This window comes from Cryptosporidium bovis (assembly GCF_009768925.1).
Source record: "Cryptosporidium bovis isolate 45015 chromosome Unknown contig_3, whole genome shotgun sequence".
NCBI classification, from domain to species: domain Eukaryota; phylum Apicomplexa; class Conoidasida; order Eucoccidiorida; family Cryptosporidiidae; genus Cryptosporidium; species Cryptosporidium bovis.
In genome coordinates this window covers 650,812-676,197 of record NW_027125024.1, presented here as the reverse complement: position 1 = coordinate 676,197, position 25,386 = coordinate 650,812, and the positions used below count along the sequence as shown (strand labels likewise).

At 31.1% G+C, this 25,386-nt stretch overlaps 12 protein-coding genes across 12 annotated transcripts; 5 read left to right on the top strand and 7 right to left on the bottom strand.

Annotated features, from left to right (window-relative positions):
* Window positions 1–583: 583 nt before the first annotated feature.
* FG379_002271 (mitogen-activated kinase 2) lies at window positions 584–2,263 on the bottom strand (the record flags this gene model as incomplete). The annotated part of the gene is made up of 1 exon (XM_067328140.1): window positions 584–2,263. One exon carries the CDS (start codon window positions 2,261–2,263, stop codon window positions 584–586), a length of 1,680 nt encoding a protein of 559 aa, XP_067183679.1.
* A 651-nt stretch (window positions 2,264–2,914) lies between these two features.
* On the bottom strand, window positions 2,915–3,474 carry FG379_002270 (uncharacterized protein; the record flags this gene model as incomplete). The annotated part of the gene is made up of 3 exons (XM_067328139.1): window positions 2,915–3,087; window positions 3,150–3,342; window positions 3,421–3,474. 3 exons carry the CDS (start codon window positions 3,472–3,474, stop codon window positions 2,915–2,917), a joined length of 420 nt encoding a protein of 139 aa, XP_067183678.1.
* A 587-nt stretch (window positions 3,475–4,061) lies between these two features.
* Window positions 4,062–5,567, top strand: FG379_002269 (thioredoxin reductase; the record flags this gene model as incomplete). Its single annotated transcript, XM_067328138.1, has 1 exon — window positions 4,062–5,567. The coding sequence occupies one exon, from the start codon at window positions 4,062–4,064 to the stop codon at window positions 5,565–5,567; it is 1,506 nt and encodes a 501-aa protein (XP_067183677.1).
* Window positions 5,568–5,928: 361 nt separating this feature from the next.
* Window positions 5,929–6,345, top strand: FG379_002268 (uncharacterized protein; the record flags this gene model as incomplete). Its single annotated transcript, XM_067328137.1, has 1 exon — window positions 5,929–6,345. One exon carries the CDS (start codon window positions 5,929–5,931, stop codon window positions 6,343–6,345), a length of 417 nt encoding a protein of 138 aa, XP_067183676.1.
* Window positions 6,346–6,563: 218 nt separating this feature from the next.
* FG379_002267 (maf domain containing protein) lies at window positions 6,564–7,175 on the bottom strand (the record flags this gene model as incomplete). Its single annotated transcript, XM_067328136.1, has 1 exon — window positions 6,564–7,175. One exon carries the CDS (start codon window positions 7,173–7,175, stop codon window positions 6,564–6,566), a length of 612 nt encoding a protein of 203 aa, XP_067183675.1.
* A 744-nt stretch (window positions 7,176–7,919) lies between these two features.
* Window positions 7,920–8,699, top strand: FG379_002266 (uncharacterized protein; the record flags this gene model as incomplete). Its single annotated transcript, XM_067328135.1, has 1 exon — window positions 7,920–8,699. The coding sequence occupies one exon, from the start codon at window positions 7,920–7,922 to the stop codon at window positions 8,697–8,699; it is 780 nt and encodes a 259-aa protein (XP_067183674.1).
* A 109-nt stretch (window positions 8,700–8,808) lies between these two features.
* On the bottom strand, window positions 8,809–10,137 carry FG379_002265 (uncharacterized protein; the record flags this gene model as incomplete). The annotated part of the gene is made up of 1 exon (XM_067328134.1): window positions 8,809–10,137. One exon carries the CDS (start codon window positions 10,135–10,137, stop codon window positions 8,809–8,811), a length of 1,329 nt encoding a protein of 442 aa, XP_067183673.1.
* A 685-nt stretch (window positions 10,138–10,822) lies between these two features.
* Window positions 10,823–14,542, bottom strand: FG379_002264 (secreted insulinase-like peptidase; the record flags this gene model as incomplete). The annotated part of the gene is made up of 1 exon (XM_067328133.1): window positions 10,823–14,542. The coding sequence occupies one exon, from the start codon at window positions 14,540–14,542 to the stop codon at window positions 10,823–10,825; it is 3,720 nt and encodes a 1,239-aa protein (XP_067183672.1).
* Window positions 14,543–15,117: 575 nt separating this feature from the next.
* Window positions 15,118–15,783, bottom strand: FG379_002262 (ribosomal S6e; the record flags this gene model as incomplete). The annotated part of the gene is made up of 1 exon (XM_067328131.1): window positions 15,118–15,783. One exon carries the CDS (start codon window positions 15,781–15,783, stop codon window positions 15,118–15,120), a length of 666 nt encoding a protein of 221 aa, XP_067183670.1.
* Window positions 15,784–16,708: 925 nt separating this feature from the next.
* On the top strand, window positions 16,709–19,090 carry FG379_002261 (uncharacterized protein; the record flags this gene model as incomplete). The annotated part of the gene is made up of 1 exon (XM_067328130.1): window positions 16,709–19,090. The coding sequence occupies one exon, from the start codon at window positions 16,709–16,711 to the stop codon at window positions 19,088–19,090; it is 2,382 nt and encodes a 793-aa protein (XP_067183669.1).
* Window positions 19,091–19,439: 349 nt separating this feature from the next.
* FG379_002260 (uncharacterized protein) lies at window positions 19,440–24,233 on the bottom strand (the record flags this gene model as incomplete). Its single annotated transcript, XM_067328129.1, has 1 exon — window positions 19,440–24,233. One exon carries the CDS (start codon window positions 24,231–24,233, stop codon window positions 19,440–19,442), a length of 4,794 nt encoding a protein of 1,597 aa, XP_067183668.1.
* A 627-nt stretch (window positions 24,234–24,860) lies between these two features.
* Window positions 24,861–25,364, top strand: FG379_002259 (uncharacterized protein; the record flags this gene model as incomplete). Its single annotated transcript, XM_067328128.1, has 1 exon — window positions 24,861–25,364. One exon carries the CDS (start codon window positions 24,861–24,863, stop codon window positions 25,362–25,364), a length of 504 nt encoding a protein of 167 aa, XP_067183667.1.
* Window positions 25,365–25,386: the final 22 nt, after the last annotated feature.

The window sequence follows — 25,386 nt, the reverse complement described above, 5'->3', positions numbered from 1 at the left end:
TAATTTTGTTTTTTTCAGTATTTGAAATGCTTTAATCAATATTATTAAATTAATAGTATTTTGAGATCAACAATATTTACTTTGTGTTCTCGGAAAAGAGTAAAGTAGATTTAAAAAAATAATGGTACCAGAAAAACAGGAAAAAAATGCCTAAATTATTCACTGGTTTATTGGTAACTCATAAGTACTTAAGAAAATGAAAATAATTTTTTATTGTCCTTATCAATTTTATAACAAACAAATTACCTCGAAAAATTAAGCAATCCACATTATTATATGAAAGTACTTGTCAACAAAGAATTTGAAGTTAAAAAAGAAGTGAATTTTATTAAAATAAATATGCAAAGAAAAAAATGTCTAAATAAAAGTTTAAAAAATCTTAAATCGAATACATATTTATAATTTTTGTGAATCTTAGGATGTCATGAAAATGCTCAACATTAATTTTTTTGTGATGGTGGTATCACCAATTTATTTTTAAGTTTGAACTGGAACTTGAAAGAGCACTAACACTATTAAAATAAAAATAGCCATTAATGTATATCTCTTAATATTCCAAAATTGTGATTACTATAAATTAAAATCATTCCAATCCCATTTTTATCGAATTTGGAATAACTAAATCTGAGTAATAACGTTGAATTTCTTTAAGGAAATAATATCTCAGTTCCCTTTCTGACATAGAACCCCAATCGTCAAATGGTAATGTTACTTTTTCATTTGAAATAACTTCAAGTTTTTCATTTCTTATATTTTTAAATAGAGGATGACTTAGTGCCTCTTCAACTGTAATCCTTTTAGATGGATTAAAAACCAACATTTTTTTGAGAAGATCTATTGCTAGATTAGATGCACCAGGAAATCTCGTTCGTAAATCGATTCCTGAACGCTTGTTAAATATTCTTATGTATCTTTTGGCGTCCTCCTTTTCCAATATTTCAATATCTTCCTCCTGAGGGGATCCAAGTATGTTGAATATCATGTTAAGTTGATCCCTGTTTCCCCTAATTTTAAAGCGATAATCCTCACTATTTTGTTTATTATCCGGTGAAAGTGGAAAGCAGCTGCTTCCTGGAAACAACGGGCTTCGATCACTATAATAAGCAACATTTTCTTTTAACATGTTTAAAAGCTCAGCAAATATACAGCCAACACTCCACATGTCTATTGCCTCTGTGTAGTTTTCCTGCAACAATATTAATTCAGGGGCTCTGTACCACCTTGTTACAACGTGCCCAGTTAATTGTCTTTTTAAAAACCTCTCCCCTTCTTGGTTATACTCCTCATTTTCCTTTACACTGGTCTCACCACAGCCTTTTTTGTTGTCTATACTACTCTCAATTATTGGTTTCACTGTTCTGGCTAGACCAAAATCACATATTTTAACGCCACAATCCTGGTTAACCAAACAATTTGCAGGTTTAAGATCTCTGTGATATATCCCTGCAGAGTGAATATACTTCAATCCGACCAATAAATTGTATAGTAATGTTTTCACATGAAGTTCTGTCAAATATACAGGCGTTCTAAATAGTTTCTTAAAATCACTATCTGCAATCTCCAATACAAGATATATCTCATCAAAGTGTTCTTTATCTTCCGGAACACAAATCTCCAAAATCTTGACTATATGATCGTGATTTAATCTGTTAAGTATTGCTATTTCCCTTAATATTCTCTTACAATCAATTAAATCCTCAAAAACTCTATGTATCTTTTTTATTGCCACTAAACGATTCTCTTTACTGTCATATGCCTCACATACATGACCATACGAACCTGTTCCTATTAAATGTCTCACTTGATATCTTGAAGGTATGCTCCATCTATTGTGAGGATGGGGTAGTGATGAGCTCGACAATGAAGAGGCTGTTGTTGACGTCGATTTACAATTCTTAATGTTATTACTGTTATTATTATTATTATTATTGTTGTTATTATGGTTATGACAGTAGTTATGGTTACCCGCATTGTCATTCCGAATCATATTTATATCGCTATCATCACTCTTAATTGTATACTCAGAATTTAAGCTTCTATCTCCTGTTTTTTCGCCCCTATATGCAGTTAAACACTTCACTTCTTTTTTTAATTTTGATTTTAACTCAACATCTTCAAATAAGCTGTTGTTATTATCTATAGGCACTACTCTTGTTTGTTTTTCATTATTTTTGGTAACTTCTATTCCCATCAAATCATCCGCAATAAGTTTTCTTTCGCTTGTTTCCAATATCATATTATAATCGCCCTCAGAGTACTCCATTTTCTTCTTTTTTCACTCACACTTTTCCTAATTAAATAAAAATATAAATAAAACAAAACGAAAAAAACAAAAACTCTGCCTTATTGTATTACTCCCAACCTTTTCTTCTTCAATTTTTGACCGATTATTAATGCCGGTATTTGCATGCGGCAGTCAAGAAAAACCGGTAAAATATTAATTAGTAATCAACTGGCGCGAAATCGAGACAACTCAAATTTTGAATTTTTGGTTTAAGTTTACATGAGAACAGTTCTTTTTTAGTTCTCAATCATATATTTAAAGAATGATATAAATACTAAAAATTCTTGCCCTATTATTGTTTGAGACCTCAACTCCAACTTCCTTATATTAATTCGATTCACCACTATATGTACTTAACAAAACTGGTATTTAACAGAATTAAAAAAAATGTAGTTTCTATTATTCAATCACATTACCGTGATTGATACGATATTTCATCCAGTAGTGTTTGTCCTACTACTAACAATCTTATTATCGTTACGAGCGTTCTAGAACTAAACTATATGTATTATTAAATACTACTGATTATCTGTTGGGACAGTTATAATACAATGTATAATCTAACTTATCTAGTTTCATTTCCGTTAACAAATTGCTTATATTGTTAATTCGTACATTGAAAAATCTTCATTAAATTGAGAATATTTGCTCGACTTCCTTGTCAAAAAGCAAGCACCTAATTGGCATATCTAGATCGTGAAAGGGGTTCTTTAAAACGTAATCTGTATATTTCTGGTAAACTTTATTAAGTAAATCCTCTAATCCGTGTGTCTCATTACTTGCAACTAGAAAAAATCTTAACCCTAAAGTGAGTAGAGAACTAATTACCGTGTTCCGGAAATAATGTTAAATCAATAAAAATTACCTGTTAGGGTTTCAAAACATTCCATCCTAAAGTAGTCAGTAACTATTGAGCTAATACCTCTAGGACTTCGAATAATTTCATTCGACTTCTTTGTTTTCACAGGTGATATTTGTCTCGCAATTGTGCAAAGTCCGTGAAAAGTAGATGCTAATCTGATTCTGTCATTTGCAGATAATTGAATATCCGAGAAGTCCTGAAATATTAAAAATAAAACAGATGTTCAATATTCCATTTTACCGTAAAATATTTGTATTAATCGTCTAAAACTTACCTTTTGGTATATTAAGCTCCCATTCTTGTTATTTATGTAGAGTGAATAAAACATTTAACGTATCTTCAAAGTTTTGATTGTACTCTTAATGTTATATTTTTATATCTCTTAAAAGGAGAACTTCCATTACTGTGTGTCTTCCAGGTATATATCCTTAATGCTCATAAAGCACATATATGTGGCGCCATAACGCTTTACTTTAATGGTGATACATCTAATAATATTAATTTCCAATATCGTTGTTCTTATCTAAATACATACAACACAATCAAATAACACAACATAAATAGAGGCATATAAAGCTAATCTGTTTTTTTTCTGAGGAGAAAGCAAAATATAGCGCAGCAAAGAAGTGTATTATTTTTTTCGTTTGAAATTAGCTCTTCAAAAATACAACTACTTTTAGTAACATATTAAAGTCTTTGGAATACTCTATATTCAAGTCGTTCTTTTGACTTAAAAATCACGCATCAAACTTGTTTTTTTTGTATAATACAACTAAAACTCGGGGTTTTCTATTTGGTAAATATATTATTTCATATTTATTTATGATAAGAAATTTATGGGCGGGAAAAGTTAAAGTTATAAATTTACGGAATATATTTCTTTTATTGTTCATACTGAATTTTGTTCAAGTAAATATGACGGGACTTAAATTTGACTATGATTTAATAGTTATTGGTGGTGGTTCTGGAGGTTTGGCTGCTGCAAAAGAGGCATCCAAGCTCGGAAAGAAAGTAGTTTTGTTTGATTATGTTAAACCTTCTACTCAGGGCACAAAATGGGGGTTAGGTGGGACATGTGTGAATGTCGGATGTGTTCCAAAGAAGTTAATGCATTACTCTGGTAAAGTTTCTAACTTAATACACAACGATTCTGGTAGTTTTGGTATAAAAACATCTTCCCATTTTGATTGGGGGAAATTGGTGGAAACGATAAGGAATCACATCAGAATGTTAAATTTCAGTTATCGCACTGGTTTAAGAGTAAATGGTGTTGTGTACATTAATTCTTTGGCTAAATTAGAGGATGCTCATTCTGTTTCTTATGACAATAACGGCAATCACACGGTTATTACCGGTAGACACATATTATTGGCGACTGGTGGTCGTCCATTAATTCCAGAAAGTGTTCCTGGAGCATTACAGCATGCAATTACTTCTGATGATATTTTTTATCTTCAAAAAGCTCCTGGTAAGACGCTTGTTGTAGGTGCCTCTTATATTGGATTGGAGACTGCTGGTTTCTTAACTGAGTTAAATTTTGATACAACTGTATCTATGAGATCAATTGCTTTGAGAGGCTTTGATAGACTTTGTTCTGAAAAAGTTGTTGATTATATGAAGTCAACTGGAACTAAATTTAAAACCGGAGTTATTCCCATTAATATTGAAAAAGTGAACAACTTGCTTAAAGTTACTTTTAGCGATGGCACAAATGAAGAATATGATACAGTCATGTATGCGACAGGGAGATATCCTGATGTCAAAGATCTTAATTTGAGCAATGTTGGTGTTAACGTTAATGAATTTGGTAAAATTATTGCTCCTAAAGATGTTACTTCGGTCCCAAGTATATTTGCTATTGGTGATATCGTTGAGGGAAGACCTGAACTTACACCTGTTGCCATCAGAGCAGGTGTTCTTCTTGCAAGAAGGCTTTATGCAGGGTCAGATGAGTACATTGACTACGACTACATTCCTACAACCGTATTTACTCCTATTGAATACGGTCACGTTGGACTCTCTTCTGAAGCTGCCACTGCTAGATACGGTGAAGATGATGTTGAGGAGTTTCTTTCTGAATTCACAACTTTGGAGGTTGCTGCCTCTCATAGGGAAAAGCCTGAATATCTTAGAGAAAACGAGATGGATTTCTCTTTACCTCCTAATTGTCTTTCGAAGCTTATTGTTGTTAAGAGTCTCGGAAACAGAGTTGTTGGATTCCATTTTGTTGGACCAAATGCCGGTGAAATTACGCAAGGATTCTCCCTTGCAATAAAACTTGGTGCCACAAAATCTGATTTTGACAATATGATTGGTATCCACCCAACTGATGCTGAATCTTTCGCATACCTCGAAATAACCAAAAGATCTGGTGAGTCTTATGTTGCATCTGGTGGATGCGGAGGTGGAAAGTGTGGTTAGATGAAGCTATTGTTTTGTTTATCTTTATTTTTAGGTATAGAAGTAGATTTTTTTTAATTGTTTGTTTTGGGAAACATCATGTATATCTCAATAATATTTGTATTCCATGATAAGTATTGTTTCCGTACTGTTTATTTGTCAATGTAATCTGCGATTTGGTGCTGATTCGCCATTGTTCTTTGTAATACATGAGTTAATAACTGTTCTTGATGTTATTTATTGCCATTTTTCGCTTTCATAGTTGCATGTATAATGGAAAATATTTTGATTTAAAAAGAACTGTTTGCATGGCCTTACCAAAAATTTCCTAAATTTGGCGCACTAGTATTATTTGTTATGTAACACAAATAAAGCGAATTTAATGAATAACTTGCTTCAGGAATATTCTTCTGATGAAGATAACGAAGTTATTCCCTCTTTATCAGATACAGATAAAGATAAGGTATCTAGTTCTTCCAGTTCAATTATTGGAGAGTTAATAGAGGATGAAGGTAAAAGCGAAAAATTAAAACAGATCCCGAGTAAACAGAACATTGGTTTAATTACAAGTAAAAAGGGAATTAAGTCCAAAAAAAAGAACTCTAATTCAAAAAAGAACAAATATCTAAGTGAATTTTATAGCATTTCTTCCAATGAAAACATTAAAGTTTTGAATGCAAAAGATATATTAAATGAAAGTGACAATAAAGACAGAGGAACAGTCAATGTTAAAAAAAACATCTCTAAAAATAACTGGAGACCATCAATCAACCAAAAAAGAAAACATCAGGTAAGCTAACATATAATATGGACAAACTTTGTTCAATAAATCAAATACAACTAATTAATTGTAACCATCATTTCTTGTTTATTAACAATACAACAGATTACATGGTTATTACAAGAAGCAAATCAAAATATAGATCAGGAGTACTCGTAACAGGAGTTTTATTGACAAATTAAATGTACTTTTATAGATTAGTTAAATCGCTTAAGTTACCATTGACGATTCAACTATTAATCTTTCTTCGTTTCTATTGACATTCCAATGAGCATTCGAGTCTTAAGACCAGATATTCCGAGAATATTGTCTTTACATCCTTCGATTCTGTCAACATATCTCTCCAATAAAGGACAATCAATGGCAAATCCTCCACATGAATGTCCAATTATTTCAGAATTCATAGATATTTCATCAATCATTTCTTCAGGTATTTCTTTATAATAAACTCTAGAGGTTGAAACATCATTTAGCCATGTGTCTGTAAAGAAATTGTATAATGATATACCAGTTATACAATCTACGTAACTATTACTGTATGATTTCAAAAATCTCCTTTTTTCATCACAATCTTTAGGTTTATTTCTAATTTCTCCATCCTTATATGCCACTGAATCTGCTGAAATAACAATAACTTTGTCAAACTTTTTCTTATAATCCAACTTCTCAATCACTGATTTCATTTTTGAATCAGAAAGCCTTTTAACTAGCACTTCAGGATCATTTTCTGAAATGCTTCTTTCGTCAAAATCCGATGAAATCGTCTTTGTAATATGAATGTTCGCTCTGGCCAACGTTCTTTTTCTTATTTCAGAAGTAGAACCTAGTATTATATCATACTCTTCCATTATTAATGTTCGACAAACAAGTAAACTAAATACTTATCTTAGATCTCCTATTGAACATTATCGTCTTTCCTGTTACTTTTTTTTGTTGTGGCGCCACAACAACAAGTATTGATAAAGTATGCCTGATGTTTATTAAATAATTCATTTTAGTATGAACTTAACACCTAAAAAACTACATTCATATCATATTTTTAACAAGGTCAAAATATCGAATTTTTTTGAATCTAACTACCAAGCAATATGTTTCTCCGACAACTATTACAAACAATCATCGAAAAGTTATTCTTAACTCCCAAATTACATTTAATTACTTATCTTATTAATGTGTGAAATATAATTTATCACTTACCTAAGGTCAAAAGGAAGAATTCAATAGCATATTCCATGTAAGATGTAAAAACTATTTAAATATACCAATATAAAATATTAAATACATTTACCGCCTAATTACATGCGCACCATAGAAAGGTCAGTCTGTGAGGTCTTTAGGTGAAAAAAATGTTTTTGTTTATTGCCACTCAAATGTAATATTTAAAGAGTATCTGCGTATTATGACCATTCTTCCGCTAGATTAAGACGCTAAATGTTGTTGATGTGCATAAATTAACGTTTTTTTGTTGTGAATGAGTACAACTTAAAGTTCAATCTAAGTAACTTATGAGTGTGAATAACAATATATGGACTTAAGTATAATTTTATTATTTTTCCGTCTTCATCCCAATTTACTTTTTAAAAGTAATTAAAATGTTTAATCAAAATGAAATGGATAGTAATAAAAGTGATAATTACGAAAAAAAAATTGAAAATGTTACAAGAGCTGTGCCAAATTTAGTTAAAATACAAGAAGGTAGTGGTGTCAATGATAATTCTATTGGCAGTATAAATTTTGTTAGTTGTATAGAGCACGAATATGATACAAATTTTTACTATGATCCAGATGATTCCGTTAAAAATAATGATTGTGTAACTGATCAAATAGAAAGTGTATTTTTAGATAAACTAAATATAAAATATGACGACTTTTCACCTGATAATTACGTTGATTCTAATAGTAGAGCTGTAACAAGTAAGGGCAGCAATCTCAGTTCCACAGAAAGTATCTCTTTCGAAGACAAAAATACCAAGAAGTCAGATGGCATTAATAGCAAAATAAAACCAATTCTCGGAGATAATATTTTCGATGAACAAGAGAGTTCAATAAGTTCAGCTTTAATTAAGGGAATTTCTTTAACATTTAAAGTCATAGAAAAGAGTATAGGTGTTCCAAAACTTGAAAAATTACAAGGTCTAAGAGAATCTATTATTGGTAACATAAAAAGCAAAGTCTATTCTAAAGACTCGAATGACACTTTTCAAGAGAACGATCATAAAAGCTATTTCCCTGTGTTTTTAACACCTAATTTCGTAAATAACGAATGTTTAAGTGATGAGACACAAAGTAAAGAGTCCATTTTAAGTACTGAAAGCATAAGATATAGCCACTTTAATGATAAAAATACCGATCCTTGTGGCATTATTAACTGACTGCTTTTATGCAAAAATATATGCATGAGTATATACAATGAATAACAATAAAAACATAAAAAACACAAGGGTAAAAAAGGATTAATGACTTAGTATGCTATGTTTGTAATTATTCAGAATCGATAGTTAAATCGATAAATTCACATCTTTGCGACACTTCTTTAATATCATTATCATCCTCAGAGGACAAAAAAACATTATCACAATTCAGACTCGTTTCATCTTTATAGTTATAACTCTTATTGTTATCATTTCCTGCATCAATATTATTGTCGCTTGAAAAACAAATGTAATTTGATAATGAGTTCTCCCTATTAGTTTCAATATCAAAACCCATATCTGTATCATTTTTTTTAAAAGCTTCCGAGTCAGTTGCTTTTTCATGGATTGATTTATTAATTTCCAAAGAGTTATTAGTAATTGACTTGTTGTTAACCTTGTTTTCAACTTCATTCCCATCTTTAAATTCAAATTTTTTAATGTGCCTCAATTTAACTTCAGACCAATTGTAAATTTGAAAACAACATGGGCAGGAGATTTGTTCAGGTATTAAGGGAGCAGAAATATCGAATAAACTATTTTCATTATTTACTTTATAGGATTCACCCCAAGGTTGAATACAAGAAACATGAATATTCATGCCGTCGCAACAAGGGAATAATATGTACTTTCTATTATTTTCAATTTTCTGTTGGCAAATTGTACATATAGTTTCAATTTTACATTCATAATCTAAACTAAAACACATAGAATTATCTTGAATATGGCTTACTATTTCATTTTCAATAGAGTTAACATTATTGTTTTGGATGTCCTTGAACGCATTGTAATCACATCTTAAAAATTTGGTCCCATTCTCAAAGTTACAATCCGTGCCATTATATGTGAACATTAATAGTGAATCTATAGTGATGTCAGTTATTTTATAATTATTTTGTAATTTACCTAATTTGTTGATATATTCCTTGATAATATTCTCGATGTTATTATTCAACACAAATACATCCAAATTCATATCTTTCCAAGGAGTTAATGTCACTATACAAACTAATATCCATATTCTTTGTTGAATACTCCATTGCCTTTTTTTTAATACAGCTTTAACGTTATTTTTCTCGTCAGATTTCTTTTTTTTAACTATCTTCCACGAAGTCATATATTCTCTTGTTGCTCTGCATATATTTGGATGCTGCCACGCCCATTCAAATCTCAAAGCTGAAATACGATCCGGAAATCCTCCCACACATATACCTATTTCCCATGGTGTACCTACTTTTGTCTTTTTCGCTCCATTCTTTATCTCACCGTTGTGTTGCCTTAACCTTCTACACGGGTTTACTGAATAACCTATATAACTTGCTTTTTTTTTTGTCTCTGATATAAGTAAATAGCAGTAATGTGAAGAATTTAAACCCATGTATTTGTTTTCACATTCCATTATTTGCATTCACTTTTCTTACTTGTGTGTTTCTGTGTGAATAAATATATATATTTGTATTCATTTAAGTAATACATTTATATCATTCCCGTTTTGTTTAATTTACGAATTACTCACGCTCCCGTAAAAAAGTGATAATGTAATCTCAACTTTGACAAATAAACATAAATATGAAAATAATTACTTAATTTCTCCCATAAATTAATTCATTATTTTATATTTTAAACATATCTCTCTATTGTTATTGCTTTTTTTCTAGCAAGTACCGAATGTGATAGATTTGGCGGGAAATATGAGAATAACATTATATATTCCCAAAAACTAAGTTAATCTAAAAATATTATTAAGAAAAGTAATATTCGAGTTAATGCCCATGGACACTAAATTATATTGGTTTTATTTATAAAGAATTAATAAAATTTGTATATACTATGGATATATAGAAAAGAAACATAAAACTCATTGACTAGATAGAATTGAAAATTATGTTTAACTTAACTAATAATGTAGTTCGTATTGTTTGTGTTCGAATCTCCAGATTCAAAGTGATTCGCCTGCAATTTTTACTTTAATATAATAGCATTATTCATTTACATAGAGTGTGTGTTTATTTTTTGCTTTGTTACCTTAAATAGTGTACAAAACAACTCAAGTATTTGCTTATATTTTTTTCACGAGTAATAATTCACTCTTTGTCATGATTACATGTTCTCCTCTTAATACCCTTCTTTCTATTAACAATATCAAATAACCTCACATTATTTTTATTTTTGTTAAATGAAATGTTTCTGCCAAAAATGTTCAATAAAGGACTGATTTCTTGAGAATTTTTCCCACTGGCAATAACAGCATTATTCTCATAAACGGCGCATTGTTTGCTTTGATCATAAGTAATGTATTTTCTATCTGTTCCGTTTTTAGAAGGGGTATTCTTTCTTCCTCTTAATTTTTTATCTTTATCCTGAGAAAGTTGTATATTTATAGAATCTAACAACTGTTCTTTAATTAAATCAATGCATTCTTGATTTGAAGGAGGTTCAATGGCATTTAATATTCTATTTAGTTTGTTTCCGGTACCATCCTTAGTTTTACTCTCGTTATCATTACCAATGAGTTCTACAACGACAACACGTCTGTTTAAATCTGATGATTTACTTATAAGGTTTCTAAATTTATCTATATAAACTAATGGATCAGAAATAAACATTTGTGTTGCATCCTCAATAAGTCTATTTTTCTCGAAACATAGTTCATGACTTATTATTAATTTTGACATGTGACCAACGTAGTTTGAAAATGTGTCTAAGATATGAGTCGAAAATTGAGAAAGACCGAGCCATCTAATTTTGTTTTCAAATTCAGCTTTCGAGGAATTGGTTAAATCATCTTTAATATTTCTAAATATAAGATCAAAAGCAGAGAACAAATGACATGTTAGTGTATTTGAATTTTTCTCAACTGTTTGTACGCCAGCTATTAATGACATAGAAGGCGTTTTATAGTCCATAGAAACAAATGCAATATATCCATCTTGCCATTCTGTTCTGACAATATCATAGAATTGAGAGTTAGTCATTTCACCAATGGAATAATATATTGAAGAGTCAATTAAATCCACAGGTGGTGTTATAAAGTGAGCCACTACTGCATTGTTCAAATCATCTGAAATGGGATTTTTAACAGTAATATGTATGTCTTTTGGAAGCTCTGCAATACCATCTTGTGCTGCTTCCGAGTATGGTATTGTTTTAGGTAAGAATGAATTTTGAAGTATTTTAACATACTCTATTGCATCATTTGGCGTAATATTGCCTATAACTATTGAATCTATGTATCCAATACTTAAAAACCCACCCTTAATTCCCTCAATGTATTCTTCATATTTTATTTCTGCACTAAGAAGAGTGTCCCTTAATTCAATTTGTGAATAGTAATTTGATAAATATACACTATATGCTATGTCAGATGCAATGTCATATGCCATTGATTCACTTAAATTTAAAACATCCAATTTAAGGTAATTCAACGCATACTCGAATTCAGATTTGGTAGGTATATTTTTTTCATTAGCTACTGAATTTTTTATCTTATTTATTACACCTTCAAAATTAGAACTATATGACTGAATAGTAAATACAAATCTTCCTCTATTAAAGATAATGTTTGTTTCTAAACCACACGATACTTGTGATGAAAGTGAGGATGTAATACGAGTATTCTGAATGATAGCGTGAATTTTTGATATTAAGGCTCTTCTTGTATTGTTTTTAATATCCTCATTTTTGAGTCTTTGAACAAAAGTTATATTTATTGTCGGTGTTTTGTGTATTGGGCCCTTCCAATATATACTTATTCCATCCTCTATCATTAATGGACATGGGATAAACAAATCTTTTAATTCTTGGCCAGATACTTCCTTTCCGTTCTCTTTGTATGTGGGACATTTGTCGTCTGCCACCTTAACAATTTCTAAATTTTGTGGAACACAAGTTAATAATTCCGATAGATTTGAATATTCGTCTTGACCAGCCTTTGCTTTGCTTGTATCACCACCCTCGTCAATATTATTAGTTCCAGTCATAATTTTCATCTTAGATATTGAATAGTTGACTTTGTATGGCTCGAAGTAATATTCGTTCTTAATTCGATCAAGATCAATATCAGTTAACTTTATTATTTTCATTTTTTCTGGTTTTAGAGACTCTAAAAATATTTTTAAAGAATTTATCTGTGCATCACTGAGTTTCCCATCCTTGGTTAAATTATATGGCTTATTATAGGCGGATAATGCAATCTCAGGCTCATCTGGAAAGAATAACATATTCTCAGCTGCTTGAGAAACAATCCCTGCTATATTTCTATCCTCGTCATAAAGGTAATCAATATCAGCCATACTAGAATAGTTCTGATAGAAATTGTCTATCCATCTGTGGTCATCATTATTAACAACTTGGCCAATTAGGTTATTCATATAATTTGCAACAATATTTGCAATATCGTGTGTTATTTCTTCTGAGTCATCTGTAGCTGTAAGTAAAAGTCCGTAAATAGAATACTTTGAACTTGTATTATCGAAATATTCCAAAGTAGATGCTAATTTATTCTTCAGTAATTTATTGTATATTGAATTTGGTCCTTGGTCCTCGAAATAATACTGTAATAATTTAAGCATTTGCCACTCAGCATTATTTCTTAGTATATCTAAGGAATTTTCCAGAGAATCCCAGTAAATAATAATTAAAGGGGGTGATGAATCTCCTTTTGGAATTTTAATTAAATCAACCATAATATAGTCTTCATTACCATCGCTTTCTTTTTTCAATTTTAAATCACCTACAGTACCTATTGAACTGATATCAAGATTTGCTTTCTTATTGTAATAATCAACTCCTGTACCAATATGAATTCTCCCAAATATATCTTCCTGGTTATTAACCTGTGGAGATAAATTGCCGTGAATATTCATAAATTTTTTGTTATCAATCCTATTCTTATCAGATAATAGACTTTTTTCTATTTTAGTGCTTGATGGGAATAATGAATCTATATGATTTGCAATCTCTATTAATTCTGCCTCAGATTGGGGACCCATAACTACTAGTGATATATTTCCACTAGTATAACAATTTTTGTGATAGTTTATTAAGGCATTCCTAAGATCAATATTGTTTTTTATAGGATTATCATAAAGAGTTTCTTTATTACCCGTACCAAATTTTCCAGCAGGACACTCCTTTGGGGACAAATGAAGTGCAAGCTCAATCATTACTCTTATTTTATTTGGAATATTCTTCTCATGTTCCTGGTCAACTGCATCTATTTCCGATACTGAACTATTTTCGTCTATAGTTGGTTTTATAAGCATATTTGCAAAATAAGACATCACATCCTTCAACTCTCTTGGAATTGTGAGAATATAAAATACTGTCGAGTCACCTGTAGTATATGCATTTGAAACTCCGCCTTTTTTAAGTAAAAATTCGTCCCATCCTATTGGGTCTGGATTATCTTCACTACCCAAGAATGTTACATGCTCCATCAAATGTGCTAATCCTGGAATATCTTCGGGGTCTTGGTAATATCCGCACCCTACTCCAAATGAAAATGCAGACTCCAACATACTTTTGTCTGTAATTAATAATGTGTTTATTCCCTTTAATGTTGTATATGCTTTTTGGTGTAATTCTGGAGACATACTCTGTTCTAAAGACTGAAAAATTCCACTTCTAATCCTTAATGGGTTGAGGTAGCTATTAAACCCATTATTTAAGCCTATGCTCCGTTTTTGTACATATGAAATTTCATTCAATATTGCATTTTTGCCCTCTCCATCACCATTATACCCAAAAAACGATAACAAAAGCAGGGTAAAAAATCCACATATCTTTGGAATATAAATTCTCATTTCGTGAAATTACACTGATTTTTATTCCTATTCTCATCCTTTATTTGCTTAAACTTATAATGCATGTAAAAATTTACCGCCGTATGGCGGTAAATAGTCGGTGTCATGTTCTACTCTTAATTCCCGGTAAATGAAAGTCAACTTTTCTTTATTTTGTGCTATGTAGATTTGCATGCGAGTAAACGGGAGGAAAAAGTGCATAAAGTAGTATGCCTTCTTAATTTGAAGTAGTTTTGCAACTAAATAGTGCGTTAATACATGTCCACAGTGACTCTCTGGACCGTCCCTAGCCGTTAGCAGCACCTTGGTGTACAAGTGTCTATGCTGCTACCCAGACTATCGAGGAAAGAAAAACAATTTAAAGTAACCACCATGCTAGTCTCGAAAGAAAGTGACAAGAGATTTGGAGTTAGTAAATATAACAAGAGAAACAGATAGCACTTTAGTTCTGGATAGTATTTAGTTGGAGAAAAATAAAAGTCTTATAAATAGCTATGAGAATACCAACTCTACATCGAAGGGGACAAATAGCTGGTATTCATTAGATACACTACTTTAGTCACCTTTAAACCCCCTCACTTACTGTTCTCATTTTTCTTTTTGAGTGACTCGAGTAATTTCTGGTATTCCTTCTTGGCATTTGCTGATGCAATGGAACGTTCTCTCAATATACGTCTATACCTCTCTTTTCTCTGTAGACGTTCTTTAGTAACGAGACGTTGAATTTTTGGTGCCTTGGTATTGTTTTTACCTTCGATCTTCCTTCTAATAACGTGTTTTCTAACATCTTCAGATGGACCAAGGTTGAAAAGCTTACGGATTTTGGATGCTCTCTTTGGACCAAGACGTCTTGGTTTTTCGCCATCAGTGAGTCCCGGAATGTCCTGTTCACCTCTCTCAACAATAACTAAACTCAATACTGACAAATCGTGACTGACAATGCAACCACGCACTGATTTTCTTTTGAGTTCACCAGTACGGCGTGGTCTGTAGCATTTCATTCCTTTCCTAAAGAGAAGGCGAACACGGTTGCTTGTTAAAACGCCCTGCATCATTGGAAAACCTTGTTTGTCGTTTCCACCAGTTATCTTCATTATATATCCTTTAAATTCATCCCCTAAAAAGCTGCAGTCAAGTTCTGCTCCAATTCTTCTCTCAAAGAATGGTAAAAGCAACTTTTCGTCATCAATTTCAATACACTTTTGTAGTCCCGTTGTAGGGTTTGCTATATTTAGTTTCATTTTTGAAACCTATCAATAAACCAATAAAGAAAGTAAAAGTGACTGGTGCAGAAAAGTATTTATTTAGACGTGATGAAGGAAACAATTGTTTTATCGTTTAATAATTTTAAGCGGTTTTCTTTTTTTCCCTTAACTATATACTTTTACTTATCTAGTTTTATTCAATACTGCTAGCTACTATTATGATTACCAATTTATTTTCTCATTCCTATTTCTTATGACTATAAAATTTATGTTCATAATTAATATACGTCTCTATTAGAGACGGCGCCATGCTTTACCGCCTTAAACACATAATTTTGTATATTTTGTTTTTAAAAATAAAGAAAAAAGATGGGATAAAAAGGTGTGTTGGGTAAATAGTGGTTTTTTTACTGTCAATATGGATGCATTAATATGTCAAATAATATATGTTTTTTATTGCATTGTTTCTTTCACCTTTCTTGATTACAGTAGTGTTGTTTGTAATTTGCTGGTAGACATTTTCTTTCAAGGGCACTAGCTTTTGAGATAAGTAGGGAGGATGAAACTATCTTTTCTAAAATAGGACAAAAATCCGCCCATTAAATTACACATCTCGCTGTATTTTACCTTTATTTTTTTGAATTGTTTTCAAATAAATCTCAAATGGTAGACCGGTTTTTGGCAAATTAGATTTCCATATTACACTTCTTATTTAGATATTAGTTTTAGAATATGTATATGTGAGAGATTTCAGGAAGATAGTGCAGATAAGCGTACACATTTTTTCATTTGAATTAGAAAATTCAAATATAGGACGATTTCGATGAACAAAAAAGTATAGGGAAGGAAAAGCAGCTATGACGTAGTTAATATTACAATAAATAGAGTTAATGGTTGTATAGTAATTTCGGTTTTATAACAGAAAATATACAGCGTTTAATATAACAAATAGGGCATTAAAATGGAGGATAAAAAGAATTCTCACGGGGAGTTTCAACATAAATATGGGAAAGGATTCGAAATAATAAGGAAGATGGGTTTTAAAGGCGGAGGATTAGGAGTGGATGGTACAGGTATATCAGAACCAATTGTCATTAAGAGTGGAAAAAACAGCATAGGAGTACAACCAGAAAGAAGGTGTAAGGCAGACGAGGTAAATTCGTTGATTGAGTTAAATGAAGACAATGGGGACAGTAAATTGGAAGACAAGAAAATGAAATTAAATTTGAGAAAAAAAATAGAGATAGAAGAAGGCTTTTTAGATGAGATACTCGAACTAATACTGTCTTTCAGAGATGAAATTATTGCAAGAAGAAATGACTTGAAGGCTTCCCTAGGGGAATGTGAGACGGAAATAGAGAGTAGAGAAGAGGCAACAAAAAATTTAGTGAGAAGAAAGGAAATACTTGAAAACTTGAATGTAATAACTAATAAATTGAATAAGTGTTTCATTAATTTTAACCATAAAATAGAAAGTGTATCCGATTGTGAGGAGCTCACAAGTTTGTTTGAAGAAAATAGTGATAAAGAAGTTATTAATATAAATTCAAATAAAAGCGAGTATAATAAAATAAGTATCATTGGTGAGGCAGTGGAAGAATTGATTAAGGAGGTAAACGATATATTCTCTGGATTTAAGGACAATTCTTCAATAGACACTTCAAAATCATATTTACCATACAGTAAGATAATAAAAGATATATTAGAGGACATTTTGTATAAAATGTATGTAAAAAACTGGAACTTGAAAAATGACCCTGAGTACGGAACAAACATGTGGATATCTATAAAGACATTGTTTATATTATTTGAGAACAACAGGCCAGATGAAGAAGTGGACTATAATTCAAGACACTGTTATGAACAATTGGTGATCACAATAATAGGTAAATCTTTGGAGAATTATTATTTGTATTATTGGGACCCAGTGAAGGAAACCAATTTTGGACTTTGTGTATTACAGATTTGGGATAATATTATTCCTGATGAATATGTGAGGACTAGATTACTGGAGGAGGTAATATGGAAGAAACAATCACAAAAACTTCAATTGAAAATTAATGAAACAGGTAATGAGGAATTGAATGTTTTGGAACACAAGTGGTTGTTCGCTTGGCTCCCATATTATCACAAACACGGCTCTGGCTATTTTATAGCCAAATTAATGTCTAAGCATATAGAAACGGCATTGAATATATGGGAACCACCTGAAGTCTGGCCAATAACATTATTAAGTATGTGGAAACCAGTACTGGAATCAAATCACATTTTATTAAACAATATTAGCGCGGATGAAGATATTAATGCTGGGAGTGAACATATAGAATACGCTGATGAGACAAATAATGAGTTTACATATTTGATATTGTCTATAATTTATCCGAAATTGAGTGCCTATTTGGAGAATAATTTAACAATAAATAAAGACTACAAGTTACAAAATTTATTTAGTATTGACTACTTGGATGAATGGCTTAAAGAGAACTTACTTGATAGGTTTTTAGTGTCTCAGCTGTTCGTTGAAGTAATAGGTCCTAAATGGTTAGCATGTTTAAATGAAAAATTGAGTAATTTGAAAAGTGAATATAATGCTAGGATTACAGGTAAAAGCGATAATTGTTATATGGATGAGCATATTTACAATGTTAACATGAGTAATTTCGATTCCAATGTTGTTAAAGATGTGGGATCTGTAACTGAAGAGAGAAATGGAAACAGTAATATGGACAAATTTGAACACATATGCGGTAATTTAAATGATGTTAATTCCAGATTTAGGGATATATTGAATTGGTACGAGTATTGGAGGACTTTATTTTCAAAAAGAGTGATGATCTCATCCAGAACAAAAGTATTTTTAACAAGGGGACTCGTGATGATCGATTTTTACATTAATTACTATTCAGACCACATTTATGATGATGAAAATAGTACAAATAAATGGATAAACTACACTACTTTGGAAAAAAGTTGCAAAGTTAAAAATAGTAACAATAACAATCAGTCAAACTGGGAAGATTCGTTTGTTTTGGGACTGTTAGAGTGGGTTTCAAGTGAGACAGGCTTAGTGCTGAAACCAAGCAACAGAAGGGACATAACTTATGGAAAGCGTATATATTCCATTGAAAATAGTGGTTGTACAGTGAGCAATAAAGTTATGAGTGATTATTTCACTATTAGAGATACTAAGCTAAGGCATTTGTTCTATATAGGCGACGGTGTGATTTATTTTTTGGAGAAGAGTGCATCAAATGACAAATTCGAGGATTCACTATGGAAGCCTATCTCTATTACTAGTTTTATAAGGAAGTTTGGTGTAGAAATGAGTATGCAACGTAACTAATATTTTTGACACCAAAAAGAATACTGGCGCCTGGTGCTAGATAAAAATTATGCATGCACATGTAAATAAGATTAAAACCTTTAATCAAAAAGTCTAGAACGCAAATATGACAACAAATGATCTGTAATTTTACTTCTGTCTTGTATTGTCAACGCGATAGTCAGGTCTCTGATTCGGAGTTATTTTTGATTGTTGTATTCTTTGAATAGTTTTATTTTTTTTCAATATAGTCTCTTTTGGTATTGTCTATTCATGGACATTGGTTATTCCATTTTCTTTATGATAATGAGGCATTTATTTAATATATTCTTGAATGATTCAATAGCTCTTTCCTTTAAACAACGGATATCTAGTCGGTATTCATAATGACCTTGGAGTAAGTTTTGGAAGTGATCCACCAATAAATGATGGACATGAAGAATATTGATGAATAATTCCAGAATATAAATTCAATTTTCCAGTTAAAGGGAAATAAATTATGAGGACTAGATCCTTGAAATTTTCCACCGGTAATGGTGAATATATTGAATCCAAACAAATTGATGTTAAAATGTCTGTCTATTGAATCAGTACAATTCACTCTAAATAAGCAAGTTAGTGCATTTGGTCCAGTTGTACACAATAATAACAAAAAAGCATGACAAATGAATACCCATAAAATCAAGAATTTGTTTCTAGTTACTCTTTCTCTGAAATTTCCACCAAAAGACAGAATTAGAGAAATAGAAGAAAGTTGTAGTCCCATCCAAATAAAAGTAGTTGAGGCTTCGTAATTGTCTTGACGCTGAAACCACATTTCAACAGGAATGTTTTTATTATGCTCGTAAGAAGGGGTAACCCAACTTGAATTAAGAAGACGTGTTATCATAATTGAATAGAAGAATAGACTTGTAATAAGTAAAGATAGAAAGGAAATAATGACATTGGGACCAAGTAAATTACTAGTTGGTCTGATTGATCTTATATATTTTTTTGGTTTACATAATATCATTAACCATATGGATGGAAATACCAATGCAATATCAATGAATACATATGTCATTACAGGCAGATTAGCTTGAGCCATAGTGAATAGAATATTCTTATATATAGAATAGAATACACCTTGGAAAGATAAAAACATGAATAAAGCCAGTGTTGTTACCATTGAGGCTCTCCCCTCTTTAACCAGATCTATTACTTTTAATATATTGTCAGACTCTACAGAGAACGAAGAAAATGCCAATGTCATAGGTGATGAATATTGATTACTATTGTTACTAATATTATCATCATTATTGTTCATATTTTCATTTAATATAGAATATTTTGGATAACCTGTCATTTTTTCGTGGACAGATACACTCATATCGGCCATTTTAAACGCAGGTAGATCATTAACACCATCCCCAATCATCCCTGTTACTATGTTTTTTTTCTTATATTCTTGTACAACCAGTCTTTTATGTTCCGGACTTGACCTGGCAAATATCTTAATCCTGTCAAAAACAAGATCCAATAATGAAGAGGATGAGGATAATAATAACGGCGATATAGGAGAGAAAGATGAAGAAGATATTGAGGATGTGAGTGTTGATTTGGAAGAGGATGATGACAACAGTGACGATGATGTAGAGGATAAAAATGAATCATTTTTTTGATGTTGAAACTTATTTAAATTCGAATTGTTTGATTTTTTAATCGATTTACCATTTTCATAATATCCATCATTATTGGAATCATTTTTTTCGTCATATTTGTTGTTTAAAAGATACAAAAAGGCTTTGGAGGTAACAATAAGTGAATTGTATTCACTTGAATTGTATATTTTCTCGTTGGGTATTGGTTTTGTAGGTCCAACAATGTAATCATGCCAAACAAGAACATCCTTATTTGGTCCATTAAGGTGAATTACGTCGCCTATTGCAATCTTAGAGTTAAGGCCAATGATCCCAGACTTTTGAGCTACAGATAAAGCCGTGTAAGGAGAGTCTCCTGTAAGTATAACAGGCTTTATTCCAGATAATTTTACATTACTTATAAACTCCCTGGTTGAAGGTCTAATATTGTTGTAAAACAACAAGTAGTTGATAATCGTTAAATCTGACTCTATTGTTCGTCTTGAGACATTTGATCTGGGTTTATTAATCAGTGCATCGAGTAATACTGGGTCTTTTATTTCTTTATATGACATCCCCATTACATAATATCCGAGTTTACTGTATCCATTAACAATATTATTTTTATCTAAGAATTTACTAAATCTAACATTTTTCATATCATGAGACATTTTCATTTCCATTGGGCTTTTCAAGTCCATTTCCATGGTGCAACTCAAAACCTCTCTAGCATCAACCAGATCCTTATCACTACCCTCCCATCCATTACAACTTTCCATTGAATTTTCTTTGTTAAATTCAATATTTTTCTGAATCATTTGGTTGTTTTTATTCTTTATATTACATGAAAACTGTTGATAATCACCAATAGAGTCTTTATAGGTATCGAAACAAGTGTTCAATGAAGAAAAATCTGGTTTCTTCGTAATTTCCATCAAGGATTCAAGAGAACCTTTGCAAAATACAAAGTACCTATTCAGTATTCTATGGTGAACTACTATGGACATACATTGGTAATTCCAGTCAAATTCATTTATTCTTATAACTTGTAAAGGATATTCATTAACGTTTTCTACAGAGTCTGAATGAATTGAGTTCTCATTTAACGAAATGTATCTTTTTTCGTTTTGTATCTTAATTTTAGCAGATGTATTTGAGAATATTGCCTTGTCTATGTCATTACCTAACAATAAAACACCATTTTCTGAATTATTTGGAATCAAATTATTGCAACAGCAAAGCCCAATGTAGGTGATATCGTTTATATTTAAAGAATTAACATCAATTATTGGTGGAAGATCCAATAAGTGCTTTGCTGATTTAGATTGATTAAATGTTTCCATTATTTTCTTATTAATAAGTGGGTCCTCTTCGTCTATAGATATTGTTGAAGTTTCGTAGTTGTTTTCATTTTGTATCTGGAGATTTAACTTATTAAATTCATGATTTCCACACTCGGCTGTATTATTAACGACATTATTTAAGGAAACAATGCTTTTTAAGTTCAGAGAAGATAAAGACGAAGTAGAGGATGCTAGGTCTCCAAAATCTTTGCTTGTTTTCTCCATATTTGGAGAAAAAATATCATTTTTACTAAAATTAGTCTGGTTATTTGCGTCTACAATACCAATAAAAACCATTTTATTTGAGGTTAAAGTTCCTGTTTTATCTAAACACAAAACCTTAACTTTCCCAGCAACTGGAATGTCCATTGGAAAAGAAGTTTTCATTAAATGGTTGTTCTCGAGCCTTTCTACACTTTTACTTAAAGAGAATTGCACGCAGGTTGGAGCCCACAATGGGAGAATTTGAATAAAAGTCCCTACTGCAAAAAAGAATGAACCTGTGCTCCAACCCAAAGTGAAATTTTGGTAAATTATAATTACTATACCTAAAATAAACATAACTACCCACAGAATGTAAATATTTCTTATATACTTAATGTTAGATATTGAATAAGAGTTCATATTTGAATAGATGTTTATTGTTTTATAAAGCAATTGACCGTGAGATGAATATATTCCGGTTCTATACACAACTCCCAAGGCTGAGTTAATTGACTCATTTGATGATATTGAATTAATTATTTTTGTACCCATGTATATAGGTTTTTGTGTAAGTAACTGACTTTGATTGTGACTAATATTTAAATTCGAGCCTTCACTGCTATAACTAAAATGATCGTTTTCAAAAGTGTCCAAAAATAGATTGTTAATTGAATCAAATGTAGAACAAGTTTTTTTGTCGCATTCACTATTTGAATTTGAAAAAGAGTATCTGCCATTGTTAGGGTAGGACTTTCTTGATTCAACTTCAATTTGCATTTTAACAACAGGACTTGATTCTCCAGTAATAAATGATTCATTCACTATTGCACATCCAGAAACAATATAAATATCGCAGGGAGCTGTAAATCCATTTGGGAGGAGAATCAGGTCTCCAGGAACAAGCTCATGAGATGGAACATTCATAATACAACCGTCTCTTTTAATTGTAACTAATCTTTCAATATAATTATTGAGTGCCTCTTTTATATTTTTTTGGCTGCTTATTATTATTCTAAGAGTTTTAATCGTTGTAAATAAGATAACAATAAACCAAAGCACGGACCAAATGTAAAATCTAAGAAATATGCCTTGGTACAAAGAACCAAATCTTAGTATATTAAATGGATGCAACATCTCCCTTATAAATATGTTAATTATATTAGGTACTTGTAATTCTATATTGTTTTTCCCGATATTAAACAGTAATTCTTTTACCTTATTTGTAGATAAACCTTCATATGTTGAATTAGTGTTGATACTATTCAAAATATCATCAAATAAATCATTTTGGTTATGAGACACAAAATCAGATACAGAATTTGAGTACGTATATGTAACTTGGTTATAACAAAAGTATCTGGAACTTTTATCACTTTCAAATACCCTCAATAGTGGGAAATTTACCTTATTTGAATTCAAATTAATTTTGCAATCATAGTTGTTCTTTATGTTTTCATTATTATTATCATCACCTTTTTGCACATTAGCCACTTTTATTCCGATGTAGTTTAATATGGAACGAATACCAAAACAACTACCCTTTGACTTAATATATTTGCACTTATCTAGAGATTCGTGAACTAAAAAAAATGTTGTTAGAAACGGCTCAGTAAAGTGCATTAGCAAACACAATGTCAGACCTGTACAGTAAAATACTATATATGTCTTGGCTCTCTCATTCCAATATGGCTGTACACTAACTGCTGATGAACATATTACATTCCAAATAACTATGCATAAAAATATCTGAGATAGAAGAATCAAAACAGGATATGTATATTTAAGCAACCTGCCTGAGATACAGTCTCTATACCCTCTGTAGTTGCTGCCAGTTGTTTTTTTTACATCTTTCAAACAAACATATCTATTATAAATTTCTCTGCAAATACCCCATATTGCTAGTAAAATAAAATAAATACCTACAATCTTAAGGTAATTGAGTGCAAAATTTATACTTATTATTGTGTTCGATGGCTCGCACCAATCTGAAGACGGCATTTTCAAGTTATTTCTACTCTCGAAACTCTAATTCTGAAGTCCACCCTCACATAAGACAGTAATCTTTAATGTTTCTTTCTATTTGTGTTACACAATTAGAGTCAGCCCTACCATTCAGGTGCTCATCACCCCTCAAGCCCATATATCGCAAAAAGAGTCCGAATTACGATATCTGGGACCTGACTTCAGTCAGTCAGGGTTTTTAACTTATATAAATTTTCCAACTTTTCTAATCCAACTTCTTTTGCAAGTTTGCCTCTTTTCTTCATTCTTCGGTACCTTCTTTTAATAATTGATAGTCAACCGCCATAACATTTTAGCGGGAATTTTGTGAGTGCAATAAATTGAGATTATTTAGTGTGCAAAGGTGGGAATACACGGCTAAGAAAGTGGAAATGAAATAACGAAAAAGAAAAGGAGCCTGAACAAGATAATGATGACGTAATATAGGAGTACTAACAGCATATGTGACAACTTCAGAGGAGCACGAAAAAAACGGATTAGTTGGGTAGATTGATAGTGAATACAAGCAAAGAGGGTTACTTAGACTGTAGTGTGAGTATAAACAAAAAAATTAAACCAGAAAATGTGCCTTATAGTTAGAATAGTGAATGGCAAAAATAAAAAATGAGAGTTGAAAAACTTGTGATTCCAACAAGAAGGGGAGTAGTTGAGGGGGGAAAGGATAGTCTCTTGGGTTATGATAAGACTCAGATGGAGAAAATAAGAGCGAGAGATCGGATAAACATGTTAGAACAGATGAAAGAACTAGATAAGATAGATAAGGATCTTACGAATATAGTAAGAAGAATAAAGTCAAGAAAATACATTGACTTAATTTATCGAATAGCAATATTGAAAGTACATTTGAAAAAGTTTTCAAACAGTGTAGTAAATAAATTGAAGACAAAAAAATTGATGAATAACTTGAGAAAGAATAATAATAACAATTATACTGGTATATTAGATTTTAGTAAAAATAGTAAAGACGGAGGTGTGGATACGGGAAGGAAAGAGTTGGATTACTCAATATTGTTTTCGGGAAAAAACAATACTCCGATGAGAAAATTAAGTCTGCCAATAGTGAATGATGAGGATAAGTTAAATTTTGTAGGAGGGGGAGTATTTTAAGAAATACTCCCCCAGATAATAT